Source organism: Panulirus ornatus, chromosome 28 (genome assembly GCF_036320965.1).
Source record: "Panulirus ornatus isolate Po-2019 chromosome 28, ASM3632096v1, whole genome shotgun sequence".
NCBI lineage: Eukaryota > Metazoa > Arthropoda > Malacostraca > Decapoda > Palinuridae > Panulirus > Panulirus ornatus.
In genome coordinates this window covers 21,614,017-21,639,231 of record NC_092251.1, presented here as the reverse complement: position 1 = coordinate 21,639,231, position 25,215 = coordinate 21,614,017, and the positions used below count along the sequence as shown (strand labels likewise).

General features: G+C 40.8%; 2 protein-coding genes across 12 annotated transcripts in view; one reads left to right on the top strand and one right to left on the bottom strand.

The window, feature by feature from the left end:
* Window positions 1–21,926, bottom strand: part of LOC139757891 (alpha-2-macroglobulin receptor-associated protein) — a 92,408-nt gene extending 70,482 nt beyond the window's left edge. The window contains exons 1-2 of one of the 2 annotated variants that reach the window (XM_071678812.1): window positions 21,769–21,926; window positions 989–1,130 (exon numbers count right to left, since the gene is read on the bottom strand). In XM_071678812.1, the coding sequence (XP_071534913.1) occupies window positions 989–1,130; window positions 21,769–21,771 (145 nt within the window). In that variant the 5' untranslated portion in view covers window positions 21,772–21,926. Of the gene's footprint in view, window positions 1–988; window positions 1,131–18,183; window positions 18,449–21,768 lie in introns of those variants that run through there. The other variant, XM_071678811.1, reaches the window with a different exon arrangement.
* The window catches only part of Reg-2 (Rhythmically expressed gene 2), a 46,044-nt gene continuing 40,097 nt past the window's right edge, over window positions 19,269–25,215 (top strand). The window contains exons 1-2 of one of the 10 annotated variants that reach the window (XM_071678816.1): window positions 22,350–22,447; window positions 22,710–22,768. Coding sequence is in view for 2 of the 10 variants with exons in the window: in XM_071678824.1 (XP_071534925.1) it covers window positions 23,688–23,731 (44 nt within the window). In the remaining 8 variants the exon portion in view is untranslated. Of the gene's footprint in view, window positions 19,286–22,096; window positions 22,185–22,334; window positions 22,559–22,709; window positions 22,769–23,511; window positions 23,528–23,550; window positions 23,732–25,215 lie in introns of those variants that run through there. The other 9 variants (XM_071678815.1, XM_071678821.1, XM_071678819.1 and 6 more) reach the window with 9 other exon arrangements.

The window sequence follows — 25,215 nt, the reverse complement described above, 5'->3', positions numbered from 1 at the left end:
TGTATTCTCAATCACCAGTCCTTTTTCAGCACACAAATCTACAAGCTCTTCACCATTTCCATTTACAACAATGAGCACCCTATGTACACAAATTACACCCTCAACTGTCACATTACTCACCTTTGCATTCAAATCACTCATAACTATAACCCGGTCTCATGCATCAAAGCTGTTAACACACTCACTCAGTTGCTCCCAAAACACTTGCCTTTCATGATCTTTCTTCTCATGACCAGGTGCATATGCACCAGTAATCACCCATCTCTCCCCATCCACTTCCAGTTTTACCCATATCAATCTAGAGTTTACTTTCTTACACTCTGTCACATACTCCCACAACTCCTGTTTCAAGAGTAGTGCTACTCCTTCCCTTGCTCTTGTCCTCACACCAACCCCTGACTTTACTCTCAAGACATTCCCAAACCACTCTTCCCCTTTACCCTTGAGCTTCCTTTCACTCAGTCAAAACATCCAGGTTCCTTTCCTGAAACATACTACCTATCTCTCCTTTTTTCTCATCTTGATTACATCCACATACATTTAGACAACCCAATCTGAGCCTTCGAGGGGAACTCCCCGCATGACTCATTCTTCTGTTTCCCTGTTTAGCAAGTTAAAATACAAGGAGGGGAGGATTCTAGCCCCCCCCCCCCCTTTAGTTGCCTTCTATAAGACGTAGGGAATGCATGGGAAGTATTCTTTCTCCCATACCCCCATGTGTGTGTGTGTGTGTGTGTGTGTGTGTGTGTGTGTACATATGAATGGATATGCCATTCTTCGTCTGTTTCTTGGCGCTACCTCGCTGATGAAAGAAACAGCAATGAAGTATAATAATAAATATAAATATTTTGTATTAACTTCCCTTCTTTCTAGGAAATTGTACTCTATTTTACCATGCAACACATAGCAAATGCATCCAATCTAATGACTGAATATGACCATTACTTAGTTAACAATGAAATCTGTAAGAAAAAGGCCTTAAACCAACCTCTAAGTTTCTTTCGCAGTTCTGCCTCCTTTAATCCTTCTTTGTCTCCACCATCTGTCTTAAGCTTCTTAAGGGTCATTTCTTCTTTGTCCTGCACCTTCAGTTCAGACAGAAGTGACTTCAATTTCGGCTCTGACAATCGCTGTTAGGAAAATATAAAGTATGTAGTCTATATCACGTACTATAATTTCTTCAAGAACTCTAACCCTTTTGCTGCAGATGATTATATTCTGTGGGTGTTACTAAATTTGTCAATTACAGTATCTAGGGAAAAATCAGTTTGTATTTAACTTTTAAAATTTCTTACATAAAGTTATCATATAGGCCTACAAAAAAAGCACCAACACAAAACCATGCAAATCAAAATCTATACGAAAATTAGCAAAAAACTTACAAGATTGATTCTTTCTTTCAAATCTTACAACACTGAGAGGAGTGCTCATAAAATGTCCAATGAGCTCCATAAGCTGTCTATCTACTGGTCTTGTATCAGTAACACAACTTCATTTCTACTGGGTAGATTGGGTACTTACAGCCCCTGAAATAACTTACACTGATCCATGCCCACTGTATCAGAGTGATATAACTACTTCCATACTGAAACTTTGCACACTAACTCGATCTGTCAAGTGAAACTAACATTCCCATTTACATTACCTCTCTGCACAAATGGTTCTGCTGAATCCAGTCCCTAGTAGTTCACTTAGCATCTTCCTCTTAAATATTCCAAGCCCTAATCCACTCTCTCAATGCATTTATTCATCCCTTCTCCAGCCTCCCCATCAGTCTCATACTCTAAACTGTGAAAATATACTTCTTGAAACCAACCTCTTATCTACCATAAAATCTACAAGGCCATAACATCTCAGATACTTATATTTACAATGAGTGTGAATGAATGTGGCCTTTTTGTCTGTTTTTCTGCCACTAACTCGCAGATGCAGGGGGTGGCAATGCTGTCTCCTGTCATGCAGTATGACGCTGGGAATGGATGAGGGCAAGCAATTATGATTTTGTACATGTGTATATATGTATATGTCTGTGTATGTATATGTATGTATATGTTGATATGTATATATATGTTATCCCTGGGGATAGGGGAGAAAGAATACTTCCCACGTATTCCTTGCGTGTTGTAGAAGGTGACTAAAAGGGGATGGAGCGGGGGCACAGGAAATCCTCCCCTCTCTTTTTTTTAATTTTCCAAAAGAAGGAACAGAGAAGGGGGCCATGTGAGGATATTCCCTCAAAGGCCCAGTCCTCTGTTCTTAACGCTACCTCACTAACACAGGAAATGACGAATAGTTTGAAAGAAAAAAGAAAGTATACGTATGTATATGTATGTGTATGTGTGTTCTTCATCTGTTTCTTGGTGTTTCTTGCTGATGCAGGAAACAGCAATCAAGTATAATAATAATAATAATAATAATAATAATAATAATAATAATAATAATAATAATAATAATCATAATGTGTCCAAACAATTTCAACACACCCTCTTCTGCTCTCTCAACCACACTCTTTGTTACCACACATCTCTCTTATCCTTTCATTACTTACTCGATCAAACCACCTCACACCACATATCGTCCTGAGACATTCCATTTCCAACACATCCACCCTCCTCTGCACAACCCTATCTATAACCCAGGCACTGCAACCACATAACATTGTTGAGACCACTATTCTTTCATACATGCCCATTTTTGTTCTCCAAGATAACAATTTCGCCTTTCACACATTCTTCAATGTTCCCAGAACCTTCACTTCCTCCCCTACCCTGTGATTCACTTCCTCTTCCATGGTTCCATCCACTGCGAAGTTCAGTTTTTCTCCATTTAAACTTACCTCGATATAAACTTATCCCTTAACCCTACTGAACCTAATAACATTCACATGCTTTAACAAATTCAGTCATCAACTTCTGCAATTTCTCATCCAAATCAGACACCAGCACAGTATCATCAGCGAACAACAACTGACTCACTTCCCAAGTCCTCTCATTCACATAAGACTGCATACTTGCCCCTCTCTCCAAAACTCTTGCATTCACATCCCTAACAACCCCATCCAAAAACAAATTAAACAACCATGGAAACATCAGGCACCCCCACTGCAAACTGACAGTCACTAGGAACCAATCACTTTCCTCTCTTCCTACTCGCACATATGCCTTACATCCTTGGTAAAAACTTTTCACTGCTTCTAGCAACCAACCTCCCACACCATATACTCTTAAAACCTTCAACAAAGCATCACTATACACACTATCATATGCCTTCTCCAGATCCATAAACGACACATACAAATCCATTTGTTTTTCTAAGTATTTCTAACATTGCTTTTCCAAAGCAAACACCTGATCCACACATCCCCTACCACTTCTCAAACCACACTGCCCTTCCCCAATCTGATGCTCTGTACATGCCTTCACCCTCTCAATCAATACCCTCCCATATAATTTACCAGGAATACTCAACAAACTTATACCTCTGTAATTTGAGCACTCACTCTTATCCCCTTTGCCTTTGTACAATGGCACTATGCAAGCATTCTGCCAATCCTCAGGCACCTCACCATGAGTCATACATACATTAAGTAACCTTACCAACCAATCAACAACACAGTCAACCCTCTTTTAATAAATTCTACTGCAATACCATCCAAACCTGCTGCCTTGCTGGCTTTCATCTTCCCCAAAGCTTTTACTACCTCTTCTCTGTTTACCAAATCATTCTCCCTAACCCTCTCACTTTGCACACCACCTCGACCAAAACATGCTATATCTGCCACTCTATCATCAAACACATTCAACAAACTTTCGAAATACTCACTCAATCCCCTCATCACCACTACTTGTTATCACCTCCCCATTAGCCCCCTTCACTGATGTTCCCATTTGTTCCCTTGTCTTACACACTTTATTTACCTCCTTCCAAAACATCTTTTCATTTTCCCTAAAATATAATGATACTCTTTCACCCCAACTCTCATTTGTCCTCTTTTTCACCTCTTGCACCCATCTCTTGACTTCCTGCCTCTTTCTCTTATACATCTCCCAGTCATTTGCATTATTTCCCTGCAAAAATTGTCCAAATGCCCCTCTCTTCTCTTTCACTAATAATCTTACTTCTTCATCCCACCACCCACTACCCTTTCTAATCTGCCCACATTCCACGCCTCTCATGCCACAAGAATCTTTTGCACAAGCCATCACTGCTTCCCTAAATACATCCCATTCCTCCCCCACTCCCCTTATATCCTTTGCTCTCACCTTTTTCCATTCTATACTCAGTCTCTCCTGGTACTTCCCAAGCCCACTTACTCTCACCACTCTCTTCACTCCAATTTTCTCTTCTTTTCTGAAAACCTCTACAAATCTTCACCTTTGCCTACACAAGATAATGATCAGACTTCCCTTCAGTTGCACCTCTCAGCACATTAACATCCAAAAGTCTCTCTTTCACGCGCCTATCATTTAACACGTAATCCAATAACGCTCTCTGGCCATCTCTCTTACTTACATACATATGTATATCTCTCTTTTTAAACCAGGTACTCACAATCACAAGTCCTTCTTCAGCACATAAATCTACAAGCTCTTCACCATTTCCATTTACAACACTGAACGCCCCATGTACACTAATTATTCCCTCAACTGCCACATTACTCACCTTTGCATTCAAATCACCCATCGCTATAATCCTGCATAAGCAAGGTAGTGTTAAGAGCAGAAGAGTGTGCCTTAGAGGGTATATCCTCACTTGGCCCACCTCTCCATTCCTTCCTTTGGAAAATCATACACAGGAGGGGAGAATTTCCAGCCCCCTGCTCCCTCCCCTTTTAGTCGCCTTCTACAACATGCAGGGAATATATGGAAAGTATTCTTTCTCTCCTATCCCCAAGGATATATATAATTTATTATTTATCTATTTTACTTTGTCGCTGTCTCCCACATTCGCAAGGTAGCACAGGGAAACAGACAAAAGAATGGCCCAACCCACCCACATACACATGTATATACATACACGTCAACACATGCAAATATACATACCTATACATCTCAACATATACATATATACACATGTACATAATTGACATGTCCCAATTGACATGTCCCAATTGTCCCAATTGACTTGTCCCTCAACCCTACTGTACCTAATAACCTTGCTCTCATTCACATTTACTCTCAGCTTTCTTCTTTCACACACTTTACCAAACTCAGTCACCAACTTTTGCAGTTTCTCACACGAATCATCCACCAGCACTGTATCATCAGCGAACAACAACTGACTCACTTCCCAAGCTCTCTCATCCACAACAGACTACATACTTGCCCCTCTTTCCAAAACTCTTGCATTCACATCCCTAACAACCCCATCCATAAACAAATTAAAGAACCATGGAGACATCACACACCCCTGCCACAAACCAACATTCACTGAGAACCAATCACTTTCCTCTCTTCCTACACGTACACATGCCTTACATCCTCGATAAAAACTTTTCACAGCTTCTAACAACTTGGCTCCCACACCATATATTCTTAATACCTTCCACAGAGCATCTCTATGAACTCTATCGTATGCCTTCTCCAGATCCATAAATGCTACATACAAATCCATTTGCTTTTCTAAGTATTTCTCACATACATTCTTCAAAGCAAACACCTGATCCACACATCCTCTACCACTTCTGAAACCACACTGCTCTTCCCCAATCTGATGCTCTGTACATGCCTTCACCCTCTCAATCAATACCCTCCCATATAATTTACCAGGAATACTCAACAAACTTATACCTCTGTAATTTGAGCACTCACTCTTATCCCCTTCACCTTTGTACAATGTCACTATGCAAGCATTCCGCCAATCCTCAGGCGACTCACCATGAGTCATACACACATGAAATAACTTTACCAACCAGTCAACAATACAGTCACCCCCTTTTTAAATAAATTCCATTGCAATACCATCCAAACCCGCTGCCTTTTCGGCTTTCATCTTCCGCAAAGCTTTTACTACCTCTTCTTTGTTTACCAAATCATTCTCCCTAACCCATTCACTTTGCACACCACCTTGACCAAAACACCCTATATCTGCCACTCTATCATCAAACACATTCAACAAACCTTCAAAATACTCACTCCATCTCCTTCTCACATCACCACTACTTGTTATCACCTCCCCATTAGCCCCATTCACTGAAGTTCCCATTTGCTCCCTTGTCTTACGCACTTTATTTACCTCCTTCCAGAACATCTTTTTTAGTGAATCATTAGGTAAGGACACACTTGGTGAAGCTTAAGTCCATCTATTGATAACAGAGACTGTGTTAAGTGCCCACCAAATTATGAGGTTGTTTATTAGTATAGGAAAAGAGTGAAATTATCAGACAACTTCACCCTAGTGTGCAGAAAACATATGGGGTGAGAAAGGTGCAAGAGGTGAAAAAAAGGGCAAATGAGAGTTGGGGTGAGAGAGTATCATTAAATTTTAGGGAGAATAAAAAGATGTTCTGGAAGGAGGTAAATAAAGTGCGTAAGACAAGGGAGCAAATGGGAACTTCAGTGAAGGGTGCAAATGGGGAGGTGATAACAAGTAGTGGTGATGTGAGAAGGAGATGGAGTGAGTATTTTGAAGGTTTGTTGAATGTGTTTGATGATAGAGTGGCAGATATAGGGTGTTTTGGTCGAGGTAGTGTGCAAAGTGAGAGGGTTAGGGAAAATGATTTGGTAAACAGAGAAGAGGTAGTAAAAGCTTTGCGGAAGATGAAAGCCGGCAAGGCAGCAGGTTTGGATGGTATTGCAGTGGAATTTATTAAAAAAGGGGGTGACTGTATTGTTGACTGGTTGGTAAGGTTATTTAATGTATGTATGACTCATGGTGAGGTGCCTGAGGATTGGCGGAATACTTAGAAAAGCAAATGGATTTGTATGTATCATTTATTGGCAGAGTAGGTTTGCGGCAGGGGTGTGTGATGTCTCCATGGTTGTTTAATTTGTTTATGGATGGGGTTGTTAACGAGGTAAATGCAAGAGTTTTGGAAAGAGGGGCAAGTATGAAGTCTGTTGGGGATGAGAGAGCTTGGGAAGTGAGTCAGTTGTTGTTCGCTGATGATACAGCGCTGGTGGCTGATTCATGTGAGAAACTGCAGAAGCTGGTGACTGAGTTTGGTAAAGTGTGTGAAAGAAGAAAGTTAAGAGTAAATGTGAATAAGAGCAAGGTTATTAGGTACAGTAGGGTTGAGGGTCAAGTCAATTGGGAGGTGAGTTTGAATGGAGAAAAACTGGAGGAAGTGAAGTGTTTTAGATATCTGGGAGTGGATCTGGCAGCGGATGGAACCATGGAAGCGGAAGTGGATCATAAGGTGGGGGAGGGGGCGAAAATTCTGGGGGCCTTGAAGAATGTGTGGAAGTCGAGAACATTATCTCGGAAAGCAAAAATGGGTATGTTTGAAGGAATAGTGGTTCCAACAATGTTGTATGGTTGCGAGGCGTGGGCTATGGATAGAGTTGTGCGCAGGAGGATGGATGTGCTGGAAATGAGATGTTTGAGGACAATGTGTGGTGTGAGGTGGTTTGATCGAGTGAGTAACGTAAGGGTAAGAGAGATGTGTGGAAATAAAAAGAGCATGGTTGAGAGAGCAGAAGAGGGTGTTTTGAAGTGGTTTGGGCACATGGAGAGAATGAGTGAGGAAAGATTGATCAAGAGGATATATGTGTCGGAGGTGGAGGGAACGAGGAGAAGAGGGAGACCAAATTGGAGGTGGAAAGATGGAGTGAAAAAGATTTTGTGTGATCGGAGCCTGAACATGCAGGAGGATGAAAGGAGGGCAAGGAATAGAGTGAATTGGAGCGATGTGGTATACCGGGGTTGACGTGCTGTCAGTGGATTGAATATTCACAAGGCATGTGAAGCGTCTGGGGTAAACCATGGAAAGCTGTGTAGGTATGTATATTTGCGTGTGTGGACATATGTATATACATGTGTATGGGGGGGGGGGGCATTTCTTTCGTCTGTTTCCTAGCGCTACCTTGCAAATGCGGGAGACAGCGACAAAGTATAATAAAAAAAAAATAAATATATATATATATATTATCCCTGGGGATAGGGGAGAAAGAATACTTCCCACGTATTCCATGCGTGTCGTAGAAGGCGACTAAAAGGGGAGGGAGCGGGGGGGCTGGAAATCCTCCCCTCTCGTTTTTTTTTTTATTTTCCAAAAGAAGGAACAGAGAAGGGGCCAGGTGAGGGTATTCCCTCAAAGGCCCAGTCCTCTGTTCTTAAAGCTACCTCGCTAATGCGGGAAATGGCGAATAGTTTGAAAAAAAAAAATATATATATATGGATGGTATTGCAGTGGAATTTATTAAAAAAGGGGGTGACTGTATTGTTGACTGGTTGGTAAGGTTATTTAATGTATGTATAACTCATGGTGAGGTGCCTGAGAATTGGCGGAATGCGTGCATAGTGCCATTGTACAAAGGCAAAGGGGATAAGAGTGAGTGCTCAAATTACAGAGGTATAAGTTTGTTGAGTATTCCTGGCAAATTGTATGGGAGGGTATTGATTGAGAGGGTGAAGGCATGTACAGAGCATCAGATTGGGGAAGAGCAGTGTGGTTTCAGAAGTGGTAGAGGATGTGTGGATCAGGTGTTTGCTTTGAAGAATGTATGTGAGAAATACTTAGAAAAGCAAATGGATTTGTATGTAGCATTTATGGATCTGGAGAAGGCATATGATAGAGATGATAGAGATGCTCTGTGGAAGGTATTAAGAATATATGGTGTGGGAGGCAAGTTGTTAGAAGCAGTGAAAAGTTTTTATCGGGGATGTAAGGCATGTGTATGTGTAGGAAGAGAGGAAAGTGATTGGTTCTCAGTGAATGTAGGTTTGTGGCAGGGGTGTGTGATGTCTCCATGGGTGTTTGATTTGTTTATGGATGGGGTTGTTAGGGAGGTAAATGCCAGAGTTTTGGAAAGAGGGGCAAGGATGAAGTCCGTTGGGGATGAGAGAGCTTGGGAAGTGAGTCAGTTGTTGTTCGCTGATGATACAGCGCTGGTGGCTGATTCATGTGAGAAACTGCAGAAGCTGGTGACTGAGTTTGGTAAAGTGTGTGAAACAAGAAAGTTAAGAGTAAATGTGAATAAGAGCAAGGTTATTAGGTACAGTAGGGTTGAGGTTCAAGTCGATTGGGAGGTGAGTTTGAATGGAGAAAAACTGGAGGAAGTAAAGTGTTTTAGATATCTGGGAGTGGATCTGGCAGCGGATGGAACCATGGAAGCGGAAGTGAATCATAGGGTGGGGGAGGGGGCGAAAATCCTGGGAGCCTTGAAGAATGTGTGGAAGTCGAGAACATTATCTCAGAAAGCAAAAATAGGTATGTTTGAAGGAATAGTGGTTCCAACAATGTTGTATGGTCACGAGGCGTGGGCTATGGATAGAGTTGTGTGCAGGAGGGTGGATGTGCTGGAAATGAGGTGTTTGAGGACAATATATGGTGTGAGGTGGTTTGATCGAGTAAGTAATGTAAGGGTAAGAGAGATGTGTGAAAATAAAAAGAGTGTGGTTGAGAGAACAGAAGAGGGTGTTTTGAAATGGGTTGGGCACATGGAGAGAATGAGTGAGGAAAGATTGACAAAGAGGATATATGTGTCGGAGGTGGAGGGAACGAGGAGAAGAGGGAGACCAAATTGGAGGTGGAAAGATGGAGTGAAAAAGATTTTGTGTGATCGGGGCCTGAACATGCAGGAGGGTGAAAGGAGGGCAAGGAATAGAGTGAGTTGGAGCGATGTGGTATATCGGGGTTGACGTGCTATCAGTGGATTGAATCAAGGCATGTGAAGCGTCTGGGGTAAACCATGGAAAGCTGTGTAGGTATGTATATTTGCGTGTGTGGACGTATGTATATACATGTGTATGGGGGGGGGGTTGGGCCATTTCTTTCGTCTGTTTCCTTGCGCTACCTCGCAAACGCGGGAGACAGCGACAAAATATATAAAAAAAAAATATATATATATATATATATATATATATATATATATATATATATATATATATATATATATATATTTTTTTTTAAACCATTCGACATTTCCTGCGTTAGCGAGGTAGCGTTAAGAACAGAGGACTGGGCCTTTTTTGAAATATCCTCAACTGGCCCCCTCTGTTCCTTCTTTTGGAAAATTAAAAAAAAAAAAAAAAACGAGAGGGGAAGATTTCCAGCCCCCCGCTCCCTCTGCTTTTAATCGCCTTCTACGACACGCAGGGAATACGTGGGAAGTATTCTTAATCCCCTATCCCCAGGGATGATAAACCATGGAAAGCTGTGTAGGTATGTATATTTGCGTGTGTGGACGTATGTATATACATGTGTATGGGGGTGGGTTGGGCCATTTCTTTCGTCTGTTTCCTTGCGCTACCTCCCAAACGCGGGAGATAGCGAGAAAGCAAAAAAAATATATATATTATACATTCTCAGTGAATGTAGGTTTGCGGCAGGGGTGTGTGATGTCTCCATGGTTGTTTAATTTGTTTATGGATGGGATTGTTAGGGAGGTGAATGCAAGACTTTTGGAAAGAGGGGCAAGTATGAAGTCTGTTGGGGATGAGAGAGCTTGGGAAGTGAGTCGGTTGTTGTTCGCTGATGATACAGCGCTGGTGGCTGATTCATGTGAGAAACTGCAGAAGCTGGTGACTGAGTTTGGTAAAGTGTGTGAAAGAAGAAAGTTAAGAGTAAATGTGAATAAGAGCAAGGTTATTAGGTACAGTAGGGTTGAGGGTCAATTCAATTGGGAGATGAGTTTGAATGGAGAAAAACTGGAGGAAGTGAAGTGTTTTAGATATCTGGGAGTGGATCTGGCAGCGGATGGAACCATGGAAGCGGAAGTGGATCATAGGGTGGGGGAGGGGGCGAAAATTCTGGGAGCCTTGAAGAATGTGTGGAAGTCGAGAACATTATCTCGGAAAGCAAAAATGGGTATGATTGAAGGAATAGTGGTTCCAACAATGTTGTATGGTTGCGAGGCGTGGACTATGGATAGAGTTGTGCGCAGGAGGATGAATGTGCTGGAAATGAGATGTTTGAGGACAATGTGTGGTGTGAGGTGGTTTGATCGAATAAGTAACGTAAGGGTAAGAGAGATGTGTGGAAATAAAAAGAGCGTGGTTGAGAGAGCAGAAGAGGGTGTTTTGAAATGGTTTGGTCACATGGAGAGAATGAGTGAGGAAAGATTGACCAAGAGGATATATGTGTCGGAGGTGGAGGGAACGAGGAGAAGAGGGAGACCAAATTGGAGGTGGAAAGATGGAGTGAAAATGATTTTGTGTGATCGGGGCCTGAACATGCAGGAGGGTGAAAGGAGGGCAAAGAATAGAGTGAATTGGAGCGATGTGGTATACCGGGGTTGACGTGCTGTCAGTGGATTGAATCAAGGCATGTGTATGGGGGTGGGTTGGGCCATTTCTTTCGTCTGTTTCCTTGCGCTACCTCGCAAACGCGGGAGACAGCGACAAAAAAAAAATAAAAAAATAAAAAAAAATATCTATATATATATATATATATATATATATATATATATATATATATATATATATATATATAGGGGATAGGGGAGAAAGAATACTTCCCACGTATTCCCTGCGTGTCGTAGAAGGCGACTAAAAGGGAAGGGAGCGGGGGGCTGGAAATCCTCCCCTCTCGTTTTTTTTTTTTTCCAAAAGAAGGAACAGAGGAGAGGTCCAGGTGAGGATATTCCCTCAAAGGCCCAGTCCTCTGTTCTTAACGCTACCTCGCTATTGCGGGAAATAGCGAATAGTATGAAAAAAAAAAAAATATATATATATATATATATATATATATATATATATATTTTTTTTTTTTTTTTTTTAATACTTTGTCGCTGTCTCCCGCGTTTGCGAGGTAGCGCAAGGAAACAGACGAAAGAAATGGCCCAACCCCCCCCATACACATGTACATACACACGTCCACACACGCAATATACATACCTACACAGCTTTCCATGGTTTACCCCAGACGCTTCACATGCCTTGATTCAATCCACTGACAGCACGTCAACCCCTGTATACCACATCGCTCCAATTCACTCTATTCCTTGCCCTCCTTTCACCCTCCTGCATGTTCAGGCCCCGATCACACAAAATCCTTTTCACTCCATCTTTCCACCTCCAATTTGGTCTCCCTCTTCTCCTCGTTCCCTCCACCTCCGACACATATATCCTCTTGGTCAATCTTTCCTCACTCATTCTCTCCATGTGCCCAAACCACTTCAAAACACCCTCTTCTGCTCTCTCAACCACGCTCTTTTTATTTCCACACATCCCTCTTACCCTTACGTTACTTACTCGATCAAACCACCTCACACCACACATTGTCCTCAAACATCTCATTTCCAGCACATCCATCCTCCTGCGCACAACTCTATCCATAGCCCACGCCTCGCAACCATACAACATTGTTGGAACCACTATTCCTTCAAACATACCCATTTTTGCTTTCCGGGATAATGTTCTCGACTTCCACACATTTTTCAAGGCTCCCAAAATTTTCGCCCCCTCCCCCACCCTATGATCCACTTCCGCTTCCATGGTTCCATCCGCTGACAGATCCACTCCCAGATATCTAAAACACTTCACTTCCTCCAGCCTCTCACCATTCAAACTCACCTCCCAATTGACTTGACCCTCAACCCTACTGTACCTAATAACCTTGCTCTTATTGACATTTACTCTTAACTTTCTTCTTCCACACACTTTACCATATATATATATATATATATTTGCTTTGTCGCTGTCTCTCGCATTTGCGAGGCAGCGCAAGGAAACAGACGAAAGAAATGGCCCAACCCACCCCTATACACATGTATATACATACGTCCACACACGCAAATATACATACCTACACATCTTTCCATGGTTTACCCCAGATGCTTCACATGCCCTGATTCAATCCACTGACAGCACGTCAACCCCGGTATACCACATCGATCCAATTCACTCTATTCCTTGCCCTCCTTTCACCCTCCTGCATGTCCAGGCCCCGATCACACAAAATCTTTTTCACTCCATCTTTCCACCTCCAATTTGGTCTCCCTCTTCTCCTCGTTCCCTCCACCTCCGACACATATATCCTCTTGGTCAATCTTTCCCCACTCATTCTCTCCATGTGCCCAAACCATTTCAAAACACCTTCTTCTGCTCTCTCAACCACACTCTTTTTATTTCCACACATCTCTCTTACCCTTACGTTACTTACTCAATCAAACCACCTCACACCACACATTGTCCTCAAACATCTCATTTCCAGCACCTCCATCCTCCTGCGCACAACTCTATCCATAGCCCACACCTCGGAACCATACAACATTGTTGGAACCACTATTCCTTCAATCATACCCATTTTTGCTTTCCGAGATAATGTTCTTGACTTCCACACATTCTTCAAGGCTCCCAGCATTTTCGCCCCCTCTCCCACCCTATGATCCACTTCCACTTCCATGGTTCCATCTGCTGCCAGATCCACTCCCAGATATCTAAAACACTTTACTTCCTCCAGTTTTTCTCCATTCAAACTTACCTCCCAATTGACTTGACCCTCAACCCTACTGTACCTAATAACCTTGCTCTTATTCACATTTACTCTTAACTTTCTTCTTTCGAACACTTTACCAAACTCAGTCACCAGCTTCTGCAGTTTCTCACATGAATCAGCCACCAGCGCTGTATCATCAGCGAACAACTGACTCACTTCCTATGAGTGCATGGGGAAAATGAAACACAGTAAGTTCCCAAGTAAACATGTTTACCAAATGGTGTCATAGCTTCGTCTGTTCGATGTATATCAACTGAATTTTATTTCTCTCTTGTGTCTCCCCTAATGATGTGATTATTACACGAAAGTGCACTTGGGAACTTATCGTGTTTCATTTTCCCCATGGACTCATAGGAATATCTTGATCACATGAAAATTGTGATCCTTTTCAACATATTCATATATATATACATATAAAATTCTACAAGCGTTTTACCTCCTCTTATGATAAGTTTTTTTTGCTTTGTCGCTGTCTCCCGTGTTTGCGAGATAGCGCAAGGAAACAGACGAAAGAAATGGCCCAACCCACCCCCATACACATGTATATACATACGTCCACACACGCAAATATACATACCTACACAGCTTTCCATGGTTTACCCCAGACGCTTCACATGCCCTGATTCAATCCACTGACAGCACGTCAACCCCGATATACCACATCGCTCCAATTCACTCTATTCCTTGCCCTCCTTTCACCCTCCTGCATGTTCAGGCCCCGATCACACAAAATCTTTTTCACTCCATCTTACCACCTCCAATTTGGTCTCCCACTTCTCCTCGTTCCCTCCACCTCCGACACATATATCCTCTTGGTCAATCTTTCCTCACTCATTCTCTCCATGTGCCCAAACCATTTCAAAACACCCTCTTCTGCTCTCTCAACCAAGCTCTTTTTTATTTCCACACATCTCTCTTACCCTTATGTTATTTACTCGATCAAACCACCTCACACCACACATTGTCCTCAAACATCTCATTTCCAGCACATCCATCCTCCTGCACACAACTCTATCCATAGCCCACGCCTCGCAACCATACAACATTGTTGGAACCACTATTCCTTCAAACATACCCATTTTTGCTTTCCGAGATAATGTTCTCGACTTCCACACATTCTTCAAGGCTCCCAGAATTTTCGCCCCCTCCCCCACCCTATGATCCACTTCCGCTTCCATGGTTCCATCCGCTGCCAGATCCACTCCCAGATATCTAAAACACTTTACTTCCTCCAGTTTTTCTCCATTCAAACTTACCTCCCAATTGACTTGACCCTCAACCCTACTGTACCTAATAACCTTGCTCTTATTCACATTTACTCTTAACTTTCTTCTTCCACACACTTTACCAAACTCAGTCACCAGCTTCTGCAGTTTCTCACATGAATCAGCCACCAGCGCTGTATCATCAGCGAACAACAACTGACTCACTTCCCAAGCTCTCTCATCCCCAACAGACTTCATACTTATGATAAGTACCCTTATATATATTTCCTAGTATGTATAGCCCTTATTGGTAAACAAAATATTTACCAGCACATTGAAACAAGTTTTGGAAAATAGCTTCTTATGTTTAAGATAATTTGCATAGTTTTTGTGATTACAAAGTGCCTATGAAGCATGAAGTTCAAAGCAATATCAGCAGATGTTCTTAATTGTGCAAGTGTAGTGTAACTGGGAGGGGTACAAGAACATTTTACAACAACAACAGTAATTTACTGGAGAGGATATATAATGTGTGTAACAGTGGGCAATGAGCAACTGGAGGTGCAAGTTTATGGGATGAATGTGAAGAATCAAGGCCACAAGAAGGACTGCTACCAACAAAGAAAACACCACAGTGGCCTCTCTGGGAGATGTCAAAGTGAGCTTGTGCTTCTAAAGGCCAGGTTACGGCTTGACTGGCGTCCCTCTGTGATACCCTGGTATATACGAGGGGGTGAGGGCAGGTACCTATTTCCAAGGGGAATTAAGACAGTTGATGCCACCTGCCCCAAGCACTGATCTCTCTTTCCATGCTGCTCGACTGAGGTTAAGCTGTAAGAGTGGTGCCTCTTATGGAAAGAGTCAGGTCATCTATTTACTTGAATATTTGAGGCAGCAGCTTCTGATCTTCCACCATCAAACATCGAGTATGTTTTTTTTTTTTTTTTTTTTTTTTTATACTTTGTCGCTGTCTCCCGCGTTTGCGAGGTAGCACAAGGAAACAGACGAAAGAAATGGCCCAACCCTCCCCATACACATGTACATGCACACGTCCACACACGCAAATATACATACCTACACAGCTTTCCATGGTTTACCCCGGACGCTTCACATTCCTTGATTCAATCCACTGACAGCACGTCAACCCCTGTATACCACATCGCTCCAATTCATTCTATTCCTTGCCCTCCTTTCACCCTCCTGCATGTTCAGGCCCCGATCACACAAAATCCTTTTCACTCCATCTTTCCACCTCCAATTTGGTCTCCCTCTTCTCCTCGTTCCCTCCACCTCCGACACATATATCCTCTTGGTCAATCTTTCCTCACTCATTCTCTCCATGTGCCCAAACCATTTCAAAACACCCTCTTCTGCTCTCTCAACCACGCTCTTTTTATTTCCACACATCTCTCTTACCCTTACGTTACTTACTCGATCAAACCACCTAACACCACACATTGTCCTCAAACATCTCATTTCCAGCACATCCATCCTCCTGCGCACAACTCTATCCATAGCCCACGCCTCGCAACCATACAACATTGTTGGAACTACTATTCCTTCAAACATACCCATTTTTGCTTTCCGGGATAATGTTCTCGACTTCCACACATTTTTCAAGGCTCCCAAAATTTTCGCCCCCTCCCCCACCCTATGATCCACTTCCGCTTCCATGGTTCCATCCGCTGACAGATCCACTCCCAGATATCTAAAACACTTCACTTCCTCCAGTTTTTCTCCATTCAAACTCACCTCCCAATTGACTTGACCCTCAACCCTACTGTACCTAATAACCTTGCTCTTATTCACATTTACTCTTAACTTTCTTCTTCCACACACTTTACCAAACTCCGTCACCAGCTTCTGCAGTTTCTCACATGAATCCGCCACCAGCGCTGTATCATCAGCGAACAACAACTGACTCACTTCCCAAGCTCTCTCATCCCCAACAGACTTCATACTTGCCCCTCTTTCCAAGACTCTTGCATTTACCTCCCTAACAACCCCATCCATAAACAAATTAAACAACCATGGAGACATCACACACCCCTGCCGCAAACCTACATTCACTGAGAACCAATCACTTTCCTCTCTTCCTACACGTACACATGCCTTACATCCTCGATAAAAACTTTTCACTGCTTCTAACAACTTTCCTCCCACACCATATATTCTTAGTACCTTCCACAGAGCATCTCTATCAACTCTATCATATGCCTTCTCCAGATCCATAAATGCTACATACAAATCCATTTGCTTTTCTAAGTATTTCTCACATACATTCTTCAAAGCAAACACCTGATCCACACATCCTCTACCACTTCTGAAACCACACTGCTCTTCCCCAATCTGATGCTCTGTACATGCCTTCACCCTCTCAATCAATACCCTCCCATATAATTTACCAGTGTCAAGGGATAAATATTACATGAGCAGCTGGAGGTTGGGCCACCAAACATTTCTCCGAGGATTATTAGGTCAAGTAAGGTAAATTGCTGTCATCTGCCACCCAGTCAAGGTGTCATCAGTACGATGACCTTTGTGATGTGAAAGTGAGTCGCTATACAATATAATTCAATGAATGATATCATGGTGATATAAGTTACATATATCTGGGAAAATGTGGAGTTAATTACCGTAAAAGTTGGTAATATCAAACACTTGTTAAATATCAACAGAATCTATCTGAACCTCACCAAGAAACCAAAATGGTGGTACAAATATACCTACTTTATATAGGCCTCCTGCTGAGGATCACGTCACCTGTTTGATGACGTCTGCTGCAGTTTCACGAGTTTAACTAGTATATTTCAACTAAATTAATGAGAATTATGAAAAATCTTCACTGTTCCAAGATTAATTGAGGTTTCTGTTGGTTCTGTTAATTTTCTTAGGAATGTATTACCTAATTACTGCCATCTTTCCCCTGATAAACCCCTGTTGCCTCATATCATTAAACAAAATAACATGCTCCAAGTCATGCTCCACAAGTAGGTCTAATCACAATAAACTTTATACAGCATGTAAATAGCCAGACATTTCCTAAAGCTAGCTTCAGCACAGACCTATTATACATTTTTACACAATATTCACAAAACTTGTTTCATGTGTCGTTGCTGACATTTTAATGAATGAAATAATGACCAATATATCTCTTTTTCAAACATGATAAGAAAAAATATATGGTATACTTTCTCAGCTACACGAAGTTGGACGCTGTTGTCTAGAGGATTCTACTCATTTTCATAGGTCCTTCAACCACTTTCATATCATCGAACACAACATCGGAAAATAAAAATTCAACCATATGAAACCTAACGAAGTCCACTGTATGTCCGAAACGGTCAAAATATATGTATAAAAAAACCGGTATCTTACCTTCAAGGCTTTATTCCACAGGAGATTCAGCTTCGCCATCCTATAGGGGTCTCGCTCAAAATGGACTTTAGTATTGGCCTCTTCGCTATATTTGTTGCTATAGACTGATAATCCTAGTCCCAATACGATACAGAAGGTCAGAAGAACAGTTGGAGATGCCATTGTGAGGCGAATTACGAGGGATAAATGAATTATTATGAGTGACAGGGAACGTGCCTCTCACCACAACACTATCTTACCCTCAACACCACTCACGCCTACCAACGCTCCCGGCACAACAACACAGACACAGGTCTACAAACCTACCAATTATATTTTCACAAATTTCATTTCCAAATATAAATTCATTCATTTTTACTTAATCTTACTGTATTAAGAGGGTTTGTCGGCATTTAGAATCAGCTTTTCTGTAATCGCCCCATGTCATACTATGGTCGTTCACTACATCATGGAGTACAGGGTAGTGGTATATGATATATGAAATTATCAATTAAAATCTGCATTTTAATCTCACCAAGGATTAACGCCATAAGGTTTGTTCTTTTTCTTTCATATATGCTCGCCTTTTTCCGCCTTAGCGAATTTCTAAAACTAGTTAAAAAGAATACGAAACATATAAGTCATTGGCACCTAACTTATTTCACACATAATTTTATTCGATTTTTGAAAACATATTTGACAATGAATATATGTGGATGGTTATTCCATAAAACTATGACTATGGACATGAACGAATTAGTAGCAAAACCTCGTACTCTAGGCATGCAAAACTTTGCAAAGGAACTTATTTAATATTCTTTTGATTTCATCATTCTGGTCAAATCTATATATCATTGTGAAAACTAAACTTATATGTGACGATGCGGTTTTTTTTCTACACTGCAGTAACTGATGATTTTCTAAGCCAACTCTGATCAAGTTGAGAAAAAGCTCTAGTAATATAATTACAGACACGAAAAGGAAGTTATTAATCAACTGATGTTTACATAATTACATTTTCTTTTCCATATTTGTTCGTGTCATTTCGTCGTTTCCCGCGTTAACTAAGTTGTGTCAAGAGCAGAAGAGATGTACTCGAACATCCTTCCTCTACAGTTTATGTGTAAGTCACCGGAACCATAGCTTTCTATCCACAACCAGGCCCCACGGATATCACCGTGGTTTTCCCTGGTTGCCTTATATGCCTTGGTTCAGTCTAATGACTGCCTTCCACCCTCAGTATGTCACATTGATTCAACCCGTTCCCAACACATTACTCACGCCTACGTGGCTTTAGACCCCGAGCACTCAATACGTTGTTAATGGTCTTACCTTTCTCCACATGCCTTTGTTCCTGATACATTTGATTGATTTCTGCCGGAATCCCCGGCAGATTTACTGTATACACCTTGTTCATCCTGTCCCAAGTTGCATGAAAGGATTACAGAAGTTACATATGGTCAGACCCCAGTGGGTTAGTATGGCATAGGCTGATGCGAAGTTGATTCATCATATTAACTTCGTTACTTACATTATATGGTTTCATATAATTAGTTGTATATACTTGTGCAGAAAGTGGATACAAACAATACTTCTGGTATCTCATTATTAACAAGAAGGTGTTTTGACATTTCTTGCAGGGTTTGTTTAGACCTGGACTTAAAATAGGCAGTAATTTTTTCACATTCTGAGATATAGAGTTCTACTTTGTGGCCATGTCTTTGGCCACAAACTTTAAAGTTCACATGATTAACATCTCCAGATAGGCCAAAGCACCAACAATATGTAGAACCTAGCTTTAGTTCATCAATTACATCTTGTAATCTCCTTCATCACTTTCTGCACATACATGTTTTACCTTACATATTTCAAAGCAATAGAAAAGTTTCTACTTGTTCCTGTTTGAATTCTTCTACTTGCTTGAAAGAGGTCAGTAAGTCCCTTCCTAATTATAGCTTTCAGGCTTCTGCTTGACAAACCTATTTTTTTCAACATCACCTTTACTAAGTGCAAGTCTGGCTAAAACAACACCTTTGTCATGCACACCGAATCCATAACTTTATTTGAATTCCTTGAGCAATAATGTGTGAATATATGTCTTTGGCTTGAGAAACCAAAATGTTAAATTCTGCTCTCAGGGTGTTCAGGGCAAGTAATAGAGATACGGAATCATACATAATTAAATTGTCAGTGTTAGTGATTTCTACTAGCTCAAGGACGATAAGTATGGGGGACAATTAAGTTTGTTTATCCTAACATTTTTCTCTATAATAATTGGCCTCTGCCTACCCTCACAGTGGCAGAAATGTCAGAACCGTCAGTATACAGAGGTTATAATCAGTCTGGAGTTTCCATAGTTGTTCAAAAACACTGGTTTTGGCTGTTTTGAAAAAGGTGGATATATAGGTGTAGTAATGTCAAAGGGAGTTGCTGTTTCCTAATTCATCACAAATAATGTACTCCAAACATTGTCATGTGGTTGGCTTTTGTTTGGCTCCACTGATATTCATTGTGTCATGGCATTATGGTCTGTCAATTCTTTAAGAGACAATACTATCTGAATTACAAGGTAGAAGTTTCAGTCCCGCCATAAGATTTCAAGTGTTCTGTCCCATTGCTCGGAACATCAAGTTTTTTCCTCATGTTGACTACGTACTTCAGTCTTCCGGCAAGTTTAATTATACTGGTTTCAATTTGCATTCTCTCAAGTCTGTTTATACCTTTGCTGTTATGTAGGGCTAAAACTGATGCGTAATAATCTATTAGAAACTCCTATAAGCTAAGTACATAATTTTAATGATTGATAATTGCACCATAATTACCATCAGTAGACAAGAAAACAACCTATAACGCTTGTTCTCACATGAGACAAACTGCTTCACCATTTTTGAGTCTTTTCCCGTTCCTGTATCAGGAATAGCAGCACACCCATGACTTGTAACCCTGTATGAATAACTATAATACTCTTTTGTCACCTACGTTCATGTGACCCATTTGCAAGGGGTGTTAAAGGCACTATAAGTTCATTTGAATACAGCATAATTTAAGAAAAAATACATGGTGCTTATCGTGCTGAGGCTAGGAAAAGCCTTCACTGATTTCCTGGATGACTTGCAAATATACATGCTATCTTTTCTTTATCTCGAAAAGAAAGATGAATGGTGTTAAGACTGCATGAATGATTTTACACTTCGACCTTGCACTACAGTTACCTCAAGGTCCTCAACAAGAACCCACTCCTTGTATTATTTACTATAACAGTGAAGAATACATGCTTAATGTACTAGCTCGTGTTTCTTCTTCCTTCACTCTTGCATTAATTGAAGAGATATATACACTGCTTCTGGCTTTCTATTTTGAAAAAGACTAAAGATACGACATTAGAGTCTGTAGGAAAGTAACATAGAGCATGTGAGAGCTTGGCAACTCTCCTGATAATTCTCTTCACAAGATGCCATCGTGGGAAACGAAAACACTCATATACTCAACAAATTAGGCCTTTCATCATGAAAAGAAGTAATTCTAATGCAAGATCATTATTGGTGCGCACAGTCAGAAAGGCACGTGATTAAGAGTTTAAAGTGAACGGATTTAAGGTGCACTTACCATGATTGCATTTGAAGATTTTGCATGCCATTACAGTACTGTCAACGTGCCAATTACACAGTGCATTCCAAAGCAACTCCCACTGGCATTAATGAAATTGTTATTCTTCTTCAGTAGGTAGCTGACATTCCAAGTATCACAAGTGCCTCCCATAAATGCTTTTAACAGGTGCTTGAGGATAGGTCAGGTTTCATATATATGGCCCAAAATTATTATTTTTCAGACTTTAAGATTATTCGTACTATCACCTCTTGTTCTAAAACACAAAAGTATGATAAAAATATACATTTCCGGTAACGATAGTACCACCATTCATTGGCTCGCATCCAAGAATTATGCACCTTTTTTATTCAGAGAACGAACTGTGAATCGCATGTATCATTGCTTTGAATATAGCAATCTTCACTTAGATACAGGTAAGAGAACACGTAATAACCAAATCCTCGGTAAGTCACGTTTTTAACCCAATGGAGGATTACTCTTTATGTGAAATTAATTGATGAATTTTGATAAAATGTCAACGTTTTATGATGGTATCAGAAGCATGTGCGTCACGCTGAAGCCGGACAATACTAGGAAAAAACTCAAGGTTGGTCTTCCTTGCTTGCTTGCTGATATTGCGTCATTATAGGAACTGTGGACCATTATCGCTGCATGGACAGGAAATACTCCACTAGAAGTGAGTAATATTTCCCAAAGGTCCAAAGGAAGTGTATCTTAAAAAGCCCGGCAACTGGCCATGGTAGATATTAAATATATATCTGAGTTGGATGACACGCACCTTTCAGAGGTACTGAATTACCTTTCTATTGTCCACGGATCACATTACACTGATAATAGTTGATTAATGAAGAACATGCAATGTCACATCTCTTGACAGATTACACCCATAACTGTGAATGATGATTAATACGAAAGTGATAGAGACGTATTTATTGCAGAGGTTGTCTGATGTTTGATATACAAAGGCACACGAGGACAGGGACCTGTATGCCTAAACGTATGTACCAAATTTTTAAGTAATAATCGGGGTTTACAGAAAGTAAAGTTAGTTATAGGAATTGCATTTTATTACCCATACGAGGAAAGCAGTAAGGTGCTATATATATGCCTGATACGGCTCTGATGAGCCAATTAAGCCACATTTAACCACCATGAGTCGCTTCCATTTGGTATTTGTCAGAGTTTTAGATACTTTTAGATTGTTAAATGTATGCCATCATTTGTGAAACGTAAGGAAAGTCATCATAGTTTTTCTGTGTAAAGTCTTTAATGAGTCATTCTTTTGGTCCCAATCGTAATGGTTAATATTTAAGAATGCATTTTAAAACTAGCATATTAAATGATGTATTTTATAAGTGTAATTGATACTCTTTACCTTCACATCTGATTGATTGTGTCACAGGTATTACAGATTTCCAGGTTATGGTTCAGCCTGAGCTCACCTAGCCAAACATCTAAGTTAGGTGGATATTTCGTAACATTTTACTGTATGGACACCAGAGAAATAATACATGAATATGGTAGAAATTAATTTCATTTGTATTACTACAATGAACTGAAGATTTGAGCATCATTTTTCAACTTGTGAGAAAAGATACGAATTGTAAGTGGGCAGGGAGATGAATATTGAGGAAAGTAAATAAATTTACGGTTGTACTTGAAAATGAGATTTTTATGTAACTTCATTGTCAGTACTATCCAAACTTCTGAGAGGGTCGCATGTTCTCAGAGAGATCTGCTGACCACTTCCACTTCTGTTGGTGCCTTTGCATTTCACAGTGTCTGAAACAAGTGATAGGCAGGAATGTGTGAAGCCTCTGGCTGATGGAGAGATTGTACCTATAAACTGCTTTGAAGTTGACCTCAGCTATCATGGGAGTGAACCATAGGAGGAGGATTTGAGGCCAGCAATAACTATGAAAGGGACGGTTAGTTTTCAAGAGGTTGTCAGTAGGAACAGGTAGGAATGAAAAGATAAAGTTAGAGGTGGCAAAACACATTGAGGGAAGTAAGAAAGATGTCAATAATGATTAAAGGAAAATAACTGGTAATCGAGAAGAAAAAATTCAACATCATACACAACAAAATGGTGCAAGATCAGAGATATATGTTGTTATATTGCAAAACAAGAACCCATGCAGAGATAAGATGGGCATGTTAGGATGAGGTAGGTTTTCAACTGTCGTTCACGATGAGCTTTGTTGAAAAATTTAAATGTGCTGTATAGTCATGCGAAAGCATCACAGCTGTGAGTCTCTTTTGAAGGAAGCCTTATCCCACAGTAGGGACTGTGGAAGTGTTGATTACCTTTGGGTACAAGCGATTGGTGATGATTTTACCAGTTGAAAGAGAGAAGCCTATGAAGGTTATAGTATTCAGGTACCCTTTGATGCTGGATCCAAAGTTCTTATTGGGTGATAAGAAGTATGGGTAAAGAGGTAGTAAGTGAGGGTTGAAGAAAGAAGCCTGGTTGTCGCCCTAATGAGGGTAGAGTTTTCAGACAGTGCATTAATCATGGCAGCAGGGGACAGGAAGATGGCACCGTATCTGGAAAAATTACTAATATGACTCAGGTGTTGCAGATAGGGACACAGTGCCTGGAGCTGTCAACAGGACCCACTTTGCAGATTCTGCAGGAAGGGGCATAAATCCAGAATTTGTGGGGTCTAGAGTAAAGCTGAAGAGAAGGGAAAACCTTGCTGTAGTAATTGTGGGAAAACTCACAACGGTGGTTCATTTGTATGTGAGATAAGGCTACATATGAAAATTTACCAACAGAGTAATGATAGAATTACTGTTTCAGACATCCAAATGTTTGGAAGTTGAAATTAGGTTTTTCTGATTGTTTTTGATGTTTCACACAATTCTAACCTACAGTTCTACCACATATCATTACCTATCGAGATAGCAGCATCTCCTTTTTGCGACAGTAATGGGGGACCCCCAGTGGGAACCAGGACTTTGGGTTGGGAAATCACAAATAGTGATTTGCAATAGAAATGAAGGTCACAGTCATTCAAAAGTCATCAAAAACAACCAGAAAAACAATTTCAGCAAACTAAACGGAAGCTAACCTAACATAACTAGGGCCTAGATGTCTGAAGTGATAATAATACCCAAAGTAATTATTCCATGAACACAGAGCGCATGCAGAAGTACAAGACAGAAGAACATGGGGATATTGGAGACAGTGATTCCCAGCATAATATCTTATGTGATTGAATGGGAGAAAGGGAAGCCATGCACAAACTTTTAGCTCAGGTGGTGTATTTCTAACATTTTCGTACTGCAAGCCTCATACATTTTGATTATACAGGTCTAAACATATTATAACTTTGGTAAGAATATTTTTATTTATATTTTGCTTTGTCGCTGTCTCCCGCGTTAGCGAGGTAGCGCAAGGAAACAGACGAAAGAATGGCCCAACCCACCCACATACGCATG